The sequence below is a fragment of the Pteropus vampyrus genome, unplaced genomic scaffold (assembly GCF_000151845.1).
Source record: "Pteropus vampyrus isolate Shadow unplaced genomic scaffold, Pvam_2.0 Scaffold276, whole genome shotgun sequence".
Taxonomy (NCBI): Eukaryota; Metazoa; Chordata; class Mammalia; order Chiroptera; family Pteropodidae; genus Pteropus; species Pteropus vampyrus.
In genome coordinates, this window is record NW_011889057.1 from 164,814 (window position 1) to 174,514 (window position 9,701).

Here is a 9,701-nt window from a genome sequence, read left to right on the forward strand (position 1 = left end):
CATACAGCAACCAAAACAATTGGCAATTATAAAAATTCCAGGACATTCTAAAGCTGCCACCATAGAAGCAAAAGGAAATAATTTAGCTGATGCTGCAGCTAGACAAACAGCAATAAGCAATCAAATTATGCAGACCTGAGAATGTTTCTTGTTCCCTATTAAATCAATAAAAGACTCTCTTTTACAGTTCCAATGGACAGCTACAGAAAAAAAGAGATATGGCTACAAAAAGGAAGAAACTTCGACCTAGACAAATGAATATGGCTGGACCCAATCAGAAACCAATCTTACCTGTAAGGGCTCAATTACCTATACTTCGACATGTACATGAACTAACACAAGGGGGTCCTGAAAAAATGATTTCATGGAGTAAACACTATTACTGGAAACCTCCTACTGTAGCTTATAAAGTATATAGCAGGCCTTCTATCTGTCCAAAACATAACCCTGGAAAACCACTCCACAGGTCCCAAGGACATTTTCCACTTACTTCAGGTCCATTTGAGGTATGGTAATTGGATTTTATCCAATTGTCACTATCGTAAGTATACAAATATGTATTAGTTATGATTTGTGTGTTCTAACACTGGGTTGAGGCATTCTCTTGCAGGAGAGTGATAGATTTAACAGTAGATAAATTACTATTGGGAAAAAAATTCTCAATTGAAGAAGTCCCTTTAAGTTACATAGCGACCGAGGGACTCATTTAACCGGAAAAATAATGCAATACATTTGTAACATTTGGCCTATTCTACAGCATTTTCATTGCGCTTATCACCCTAGTATTCTGGATCGGTGGAACGTACAAAGGGTACAATTAAAACTCAACTAGGTAAATTTTCAGAAGCTTTTAATCTCCTCTGTCCGGAAGCTCTTCTTATAGTGCTCTCCAACCTGAGACCTGCTCCTTTTGGTAAACATAGACTTTCTCCTCATTAAATAGTCACTGGTCACTCTAAGCATCTGAAGGGACATATAACCCAATCTTTTTAAAAGAAGACATTCTGCATTATTATCAAGAACTTATTAACCAGCTTAAAGAAACTGATAAATTAGTAACTGATTCCTTTCACAGTGTGCTCCCAGAAGATGAAGATTTCAAAGATGACGATTTACAACCAGATTTTGTTCATTGGAAAAGACATCAATTAAAGACTCTCTCCAACCTCATTGGAAGGGACCTTATCAGGTATTACTAAATAATCCATGTGCAGTTAAATTTAAAGATGTTAATGATTCACATTTCTCATCAAAAAAAAAAAAAAAAAAAAAAGTGCCTAACCGTGAATGGATATCTGCTCCTGTCTCTGACACTTGCCTGTGCCTACAGCGGTCATCAAAGAAAGCCTCCTCAAAGATGAGAAGCCACTGACATCACAGGTAGTCAGCTGTCCCAAGACATCAACAAGATCTGTATACTTACAAATCGACGTTGAGTGCAAAAAACATTTGATTGTCTTTATCTGTCTGCTAATATTAATCATAATCATAGTTATACTTGTTCTTTGTGCTTTTCTCAAACCTCATTATACAGCCCAACTGTTAATAATTGCTGAAGGTTTATAAGTTTTGTATTATCAATAATACTCATATTATGGTTTCTCTTTTGAAATTTCGAAGGAACGTTATTGCAGAAGGAAGGAATGTGTGTGTTTTTGAGAGAAGTTAAAAGAAAGTAGTTTGTCATAATAAGTTGGTTATTTCTGAATGAGTAAAAAAGACAAACTAAGAAGGACAAAGGAAGTTGTAGGTTTGCAGAAAAGAAATCTTAAGAAATTTTATGTATGAATAATACTAGAACCCAACTATGGGAACATGCTTACCTCCTAACCCATCAAGGACTACTATGTTAATTTAGATGGAAGCTAAAGTGGTTGTGAAAAAAACAATGGCTCTCTATAATGCTTTCTGAGGCACAGGAAATTTACTTAGGAAAAACTCTTAATGTCCTCCTGGCCTCCGGAAATTTTTTTGATGGTAATTGTAATTTATATCATTGTGTTCTTAGAGCCTTGGCCCCAATTAAAACTTAATGTTACTGTTCCCAATTATACAACTAGCAGCACTCAGATTAATAGTGAACGACAGACACTTGAATGCTTCCAATGGGAAGTAGATAGGCCGTATTAAAATAATAATAACAACAATAATAATACCAATAAATGGGAACTCATCTCATGGTCAGATTGTGAAAACCAAAGAGGTATATGATTGTGCCTTCAAATTATAAGTAAATGTTATACTAGATGCAAAATACAGAAAAGTGAAGCAGACGGTAAAACTTGGATTCTGATAATTTGTAAGTTAGAAATGGTCCAGAGTGTTTTTTCTTAATGAAGGCCCATAAAACCTGACTGCCTCCCATTTACCTGCCTTTCTCTTTTGAGAAAAATTTGGCCTTGACTTCTATCCAAGGTTATGGTCTTGCTCCATCCCCAGTGGTCCACCATTTCAGCAAGACAAATGATGACACCGTGACTTCCTAGGAATGAGCCTTCCTAATACTGTGGGACCACATTATCCAACCAAGAGCTTGGTCATTACTACGTCCTTCAGATTGACTTATGTCCAAAATGGGGAAGTGTGGACAAAAACAGGGCCACGTACCAAACCTGACGAGATCAGGGGAGGAGGCCAGCATGGCAGGCACTACAAACTCAGAGACAGAAAGCAACCACATAGGACGGTCTGAACAAAAAAATTCCTGACTAAAAGTGAGCCATGGGTAGTTTTGTCCCAGACCTGTAGCTTCCTTGACAAAGGTCAATCTTTACCTTAACTGAGCCTGTCTATTGTCTTTTTGCATCTAAGATAACATACCTTTGAAATGACCAAGTAATCTTCTTTACCAGACCCCTCAGGGTGCAACCCACCTCACCAGAGCCCGAGTCCACTGAATCCCTCCTTGTTATCTTCTTCCCCCAATACCATCACTATGTGCTGCAAATGTTAATTATTAACTATCCTGTACCCACCAGTGTAAAAGAAGCATGTGTCTCTCCATTTTTTACTTTTTATCTAATCCCAGAGATTTCTCTGCTTTGCTTTCTCTGGCCCCTTTAATGTGCCAACGATGGATTTTATTTAACCCTCCTTATATCTCCTCCTTTGACTCTAATGTATAAATTAAGCTGCAAAACTGCCATTCTCCAGAGCATTTTTTCAATCTGTTGTGGTTTTGCTTCCTGGCAATTGTCAGTTTGGCTCAAATAAACTCATAAAAATTCTCTACAGGTATGGACATTTCTCACATCCACAAGGGGCAGGCAGGGTCTCTGTTGGCCCTGGCGCTGGGCCTGGATGGAAACCTCAGCCTTTGGCATTTGGCCGCCTAGGCCCAGCCCACAGCAACTCAAGGGCCTGCCTCGGCCTGCCTAACAGGCTGGCTGCCCCACCACCCCCAACCCGTGCTTTACCCAGGCTTCGGCAGCTCTCGCCATCTGGCTCCAGCACCCAACCCTCGTAACAGGAGCACTTCACGCTGAACTTGTTCTGGTCACATTTCTGGCTGCACTTGAGGTGCTTGGCACAGTAGCTCTGGATCTGACAGGTATGGTTGTCGGGCCCGAGCTCCATGCCCAGAGGGCATGAACACACAATGCCTTCGCCAGGTGCCACCGAGCAGTTGTGGCTGCAGCCGCCATTATTCAGAGAACACTGGTCTAGGGGACACAGAGGAGGGGACAAGATCAAGGTCAGGATCCTGGAGGAGGCAGGGCCATGGCTCTGCTGGGGCCCAAGTCTGGGACAGCCCAGACAGAGGCCTGGCACCCTGCCTGTAGCATCCTTCTTTTCCATTCCTGGCCAACCCTCTGTCCCGCTTCCCAGGCTTTCTCAGGACCAGGGTTGGGACTCCAGCATCCAGCACCGGGCCCATCCCTCCAAGTCCACGTCTCACATCATGGCTGCATCTCTCTGGTCTCTACTTCTCTGCCTCTTGAGCTTATGGTGGCGGCCCCAGCCCCAGCTCTTTGCCTCTTTGGGAGGGCCGGAAATCCATTCCCCTTTCCTCTTTCTCTACTGATTTGTGGTGGGCTACGGTAGGGAACATCCTGCCCTGGGTCCTGACACATCCTGGGATCTTCCAGCTTTGACAGACGGCCCATCAGCAATTCTCAGGGCCTGTCCCAACCCGCCATATCTCTCACTCCTCCTCCTTCCAGGAACTGATGCTCTGCCTGGCTCACAGGAGATAAGGCTGCTCTGCTCCTCATCCCCAAGTCACACGACGTGGCCCTCCCTGACCCTCATTTCTTTTGATCTCGAATGCATACCCTTCTCCCTCCACATTCTCACTCACTCTGAAAGATCTACTTGTCCTTGAGAACCCAGTTAAACCTTCACCTCCTCTGGGAAGCCTGCCCTGACCCATCCACTCATCCTGGTGCCTTTGTCTCGAAAGCTGGCTCTGCACTACTCTGTGGTACAAGTGTGGGTGAGGGGTCTGTGCCTGCAATGAGGAATTGCACTGCACGGTCTCCACAAGCACTTTAGCAACTGCATGACCTTGGACCAGTTATTTAACTTCTCTCTGCCTCAGTTTTCTCACCTGTAAGATGGAGATAATGAGTATCTGCCTCACATGGCTGCTTTATAAATGCTATAATAGCGTAGTGTGATGCTCTTAAAACAGCATTTTGCTAAGGTGAGTCATGAATCAACGTGGGTTGTTAGTAACTGTTTTGGGTACTACTTGCTCAGCAGCTAGAGCTGCCCTTTCCTAGTCTCAGACCTCTCCCCACAGAGTTTATCCTGTTCCACCTGCCCTGGCCCTGGCCCTGGCCCTGGCCCTGGCCCTGGCCCTGGCCCAGACTCCTTGCCCAGCCACCCACCCCACGCCTCTCCTGGGCCTCTCCTAGGCCCGGGCCTCACCGCAGAGCTCTCCTTCATCTGAGCCGTCTCCACAGTCGTCATTACCATCACACAGCTTATCAGGGGGCAGGCAGACTGAGGTGTTGTTGGCACAGGGGTGCGAGGGTGGCCTGCAGGCCAAGGACTCACAGTTCTCCTCGTCTGAGTTATCTTCACAGTCGCTGTCACCGTCACATACCCATGCTTTGCTGATGCACCGAGCTGATGGACAGGTATAGAATAAGGGGCCAGGCCTGGACGGCAGGGCTCCCTGTGTCCTTCCCAGACCCAGTGGAGTTCTCTAATAGGGTCATGACCACAAGAGTCCCCTAGGAACCTTGAGGCTTTTCTGTCAAATTCACACAGGCAACGAAGAAGGCAGGAATCTGCAGGAGGTGCTGAAGCTCTACTCTGGTGACGGTGTTGATTCCCAGGGCCCTTAGCCCAGGCTCTGGCCCCTTCATACCTTCCCCATGCATCATGCACATGCTTTTTGTGTACAGCCTTCTGCCTCAATGTCCCCACCCCCACCCCTCACGGTCCAGTACTATCTCCCTCGCTGCTGCTCTGCTCTCATTGTGGTTTCCCCCTGTCCATGTTGCCCTATTCCAAGCTCCCTCTAATACTTCTTTTTACCGGAGTCCTTGCAGCCAAACTTGACATTGGGGTCACAGACGTGGGTCACTCCCTCACAGCTCTTCTCATCACTGGAGTCCATGCAGTCAGTGTCCCCATCACAGCGCCACCGCAGGGGAATGCACAGACCATCCAGCCGGCACTGGAACTCATCATTGTGGCAGCCACCAGGAGGCCTCGTGGCTACAGGAGGACAGGTGAAGGGTATTAGGTGCGGGTAAGGGCTCTAGGTCAGCCATTGCCATCTCTGCCTTCCCAACCCCTCTCTTGCTATGCCTAGCTCGAGACTATGAACAGAAATAGGGATGGAGAGCTCTCTGAGCCCTGCTGACACTCCTTAGAAGCATTAACTGAGAGTCAGGGATGTTACACTTTCCAGGACCCCAAAGATCATCTCGTCTAAACTTCTTATTTTATACACAAGAGCTTCACTGGATAAGCAATTTGCTAGATCAGAGCTCAACTGCCCCCGCCTTAGTCTAGCCTGTGTTTCATTCATTCACTCCACAGACACTTATTGATAGCCTACTGTGTGTCGGGCACTGTTCCAGGTGCCGGCATGAACAAGACAAAGTCCTACCATAAAGGAGCTGAAGTTCTATTGGGGAAGTGAGACCATGAAGATATGACACAGAGATCCAGAATGGAATGACAAATAGTGACTAAAGCTATGGAAACCAAGCTGTGTCAAGGCTAGAGAGGGCTGGGGATGCTACTTTAAATGGAGCAATCAAGGAAGCCCTCTGAGCAGGAGAAATTTGAGCAGAAGCCTGAATGGTTGAGCCACGAGAATACCTGGAGGTGCCTTCCAGGCAGAAGGAATAGCTAACGCAAAGTCTCTGAGATGGGACTAAGTCGAGCATATTCGAAAAATACCCAAGGTATATTTGGGCTGCACAGCCAGAATAGAGTGAAGGGGAGACGAATGGCAGGACCACAGGTCGGAGAGGTGGGGAAGTCCTGAAGGCCACAGAATGGTGTTCGGCACTGATTCTAAGTGTGTAGGGAGCCAGTATAGGCTTGAGGGCAGGGCTGGGATGTAATCTGACTTAGGTTCTACAGAATCACTCTGGCTGCTGCACTGAGATCTGACTCAGGAGCTGGAAAAGGAGCAGGAGCAGCACCTGGGAGCCTTACTTCACACTCACGCTGTTGCTGCAAGCCCCACTCCTCCTGCCTGCCCCATCATGAACACAGCCGATGTCCTCATCTCGTGTCTGGACTTCAGCAGCAGCCTCTAAGCTGATTTTCCTTCCTTGGGGCCTCTGAGTCTCTTTCCAGTCTAATCTCCATCCAGGACCGCCTTCTGAAAGACCTACCTTTCGTCCCCTTCCAGCTTCAAAATCCTCTGAACGTCACCTGCTGCAATCTGCCCCCCTTCGACACAGCCTCATTTCTTGCTGTCTCCTCCAACCTAAGGGGCCCCACCCGGCCTCACTGGCCCCCGCAGAAGTGCCCAGTTTCTCACTTTAGGTCTTACCGCTGGGTTCTCCAGGCCACCTCGACCTCTACCCTGAAGACTCTCCTGCTTGTCCATTTACCCATAGTCTAATCCATTATCAGGGCCCAGTTCAAGCCCCATCTCCTCACGAATGGTCCCAGACCATTCCAGCTCACAACCACAGTTAACGATCGCTATGAACCGTGACATCCCTGGTCCTGCAGGCCAGGCCCCTGCACAGCTCCTCTCATTTCACAGAAGAGGAAGCCAAGGCTTAAAGGAAGCAACTTCCTTTAAGGACTGGGAGCTCTTGCCACCATGCCATGCACAGGCCTCCAGGCGCCCCTTCTCAGAATCCCAAGGCACCTGTTCCCTTACCCAGCCCTTGTCGTTGATGGCCCTGGAGATTCAGTTACTGTCTCCCAGGCCTGGGTGTCACTTCCTATATTCCCTCTCAGTGCTGGGCCCATAGTAGGTGCTCAATGCTCAGTACTGTTCCCACTATGTACACTGTTCCCACCTTAACTTGACAAAGCAGAGGTTGTAAGCTGGTGGCCCAAAGGCCAGATGAGGACTGTAAAAAGATTTTGGCCTGCACCATTTTTAAAACTTTTAAAACCAATTGCCAGTTGTTATATGAGTTGATTTGAAAAGATGCTGAAGTCCTAACTCATAGTACTTGTAAATGTGACCTTATTTAGTAAAAGCTTTTTGCAGATGATCGATTTAAGATGAAGTCATTAGGGTGAACCTTAATCCAATACTACTGTGTCCTTACATAAAGAGGAAATATGGACATAGAGACAGACACACACACATAGGAAGAACACCACGTGAAGATGAAGATAGAGATCAGGGTGTAGCATGTACAAGCCGAGGAATGTCAAAGATTGCCAGCAAACATTAGAATCTAGGAGAGAGGTCTGGAATAGATTCTCCCTCACAGAACCTCAGGAGGAACCAACTCTGCCGACATTTTGGTTTTGGACTTCTAGCCTCCAGAACGGTGAGGCAATAAATTTCTATTGTTTTTCAAACAATCGTTTTGTGGTACTTTATTGTGATATCTCTAGGAAACTAATATACCAGTATTTAAAAATAGGGAGATTTCACATAAAAGTCTGAATTTCTGACTTCTCTTGAAGCCGGGGCAACCCTTGGTCTGCATTCTTCCACGGTAACAGTCGGCCAGAGCTGAGCAACCAACATGCCTTAAGAGGGTCTATGCCTTCCAGTGAACTTGGCACTTGCTACCCGCCCAGCTGGGCCTTGGAGGCCTGGGTACTGGGGTCCCTCCCAAAGCTGACCCCTCTCCTTTGTTCTCCACTGTACTCATTCATCCCTACCCTGCTGAGCACCCCATTTCCAAGCTACCAGCTCCCAAAAACACAAGTCATGTGCCGAGTGCTTTTTGTGTGTGATCTCACTGAACCCCCACATCAATGCCGTGATGCCAGTGCTATTATTATCCCCACTTTGCAGATGGAATGCACAGAGGCCATCGAGATTAAGTAACTTGCTCAAGGCCACTCAGATAGTAAGTTGCAGAGCTAGAGCTCAAACCCAAGGCCATCCAACTGCGAAGACTGCGATCTTTACAGTGTGTAACAATAAGTTGTCAGCAATCTCCCTCTCCCACAGGACTGAAAACTCCTGCAGGATAAGAGCCCTGTCTGGGTTATCTCTGATTCCCAGACGGCAATGACATGCAGTGGAGAGGATGGGTGGGTAGATGGGTGGGTAGGTGGATGAGTGTGGGGTAGCTGAGTGACTGGACAGTCTCATCCCTTCCCCCACTGGCCCCAGGTGCCTACCCTGGTTGGTGCAGTTGGCGTGTGTCTCATCACTGTAGTCCCCGCAGTCATTGTCCCCATCGCAGGTCCAATGCTCAGGGATGCAGCGTCCGCTGTTGCACTTGAACTGGGTGCTAGAACAAGAGTGGCTGCAGCCGGCCTCGTCACTGTTGTCCCCACAGTCATTGTCTGGTGGTGGGGAAGGCAAGAAGGGGAGAAGCAAAGAGGGGGTCAGCAAGCAACCTTTTTCTGTGACCCCAGCTTGGGGCCCCCACTCCCACCTCCGCATTCCCATCCTCAGCCCACCCCAATCCCCCACTGAGAAAAAAACAAACAGAAAAGACACAGAAACTGCATAGACTGCAGCATGCACCATGGCCCACGTCGGGGGAGGGGAGGCAGGGTGGGCTCCAGGAGGGCCATTCCCTGAGTCCCGGGGGGCTGGTGGGGAAGGGGCTACAGGACATGTTCCTTTCCCATCTGGGCAGGGTGTGGGAACAGGACTCTGTTTGCTTTTGGGGAAAGGCAGGGATTTCTCTGGTTTTGGAGGGAGAGAGATGGGTGGAGTATAGGTGAGGCTTCTCTGCTTGGGAGGGAAGGGCTTCATTAGGCCCCGCCCTGAGCATGGGCATTGCTGGGCCCCATGTGCTGGGCACCTGTCTATAGCAGGGAAGGGTTGGGAGCCACTTCTGGAAGGCATCTGAGGGAGACTGATTGGCTGTCCTGCTTTCCAGGCCGTGTGGGTGGGGGCTGCCGGACATCCCTCCACACTTTGAATGCTCGCAAAGACTGGGTTTCGGCTCTCCTCCTGTCTCTTTTCCAAACGGACTTGCTTCTCTCACTCTCTCTTCCCGCTCCGTCTTGGTCTTATCCCCACCTCCCTGTCATCTCCTCTCCTCTGAGAGGTTCCCTCTGCCCTCGCTGTTTCTTTCCCTTCCACTGTTTGCTTTCTCTTTCTATCGCCTCCTCTCTCTCTTCTC

The 9,701-nt window shown here is 48.0% G+C and overlaps 1 protein-coding gene across 1 annotated transcript in view; it reads right to left on the bottom strand.

Moving 5' to 3' along the window:
* Window positions 1-9,701, bottom strand: part of LRP1 (LDL receptor related protein 1) — a 90,923-nt gene that overhangs the window by 45,689 nt on the left and 35,533 nt on the right. The window contains exons 19-22 of the mRNA XM_023520750.1: window positions 8,743-9,553; window positions 5,488-5,670; window positions 4,873-5,073; window positions 3,417-3,662 (exon numbers count right to left, since the gene is read on the bottom strand). Of these exons, the coding sequence (XP_023376518.1) occupies window positions 3,417-3,662; window positions 4,873-5,073; window positions 5,488-5,670; window positions 8,743-9,553 (1,441 nt within the window). The remainder of the gene's footprint in view (window positions 1-3,416; window positions 3,663-4,872; window positions 5,074-5,487; window positions 5,671-8,742; window positions 9,554-9,701) is intronic.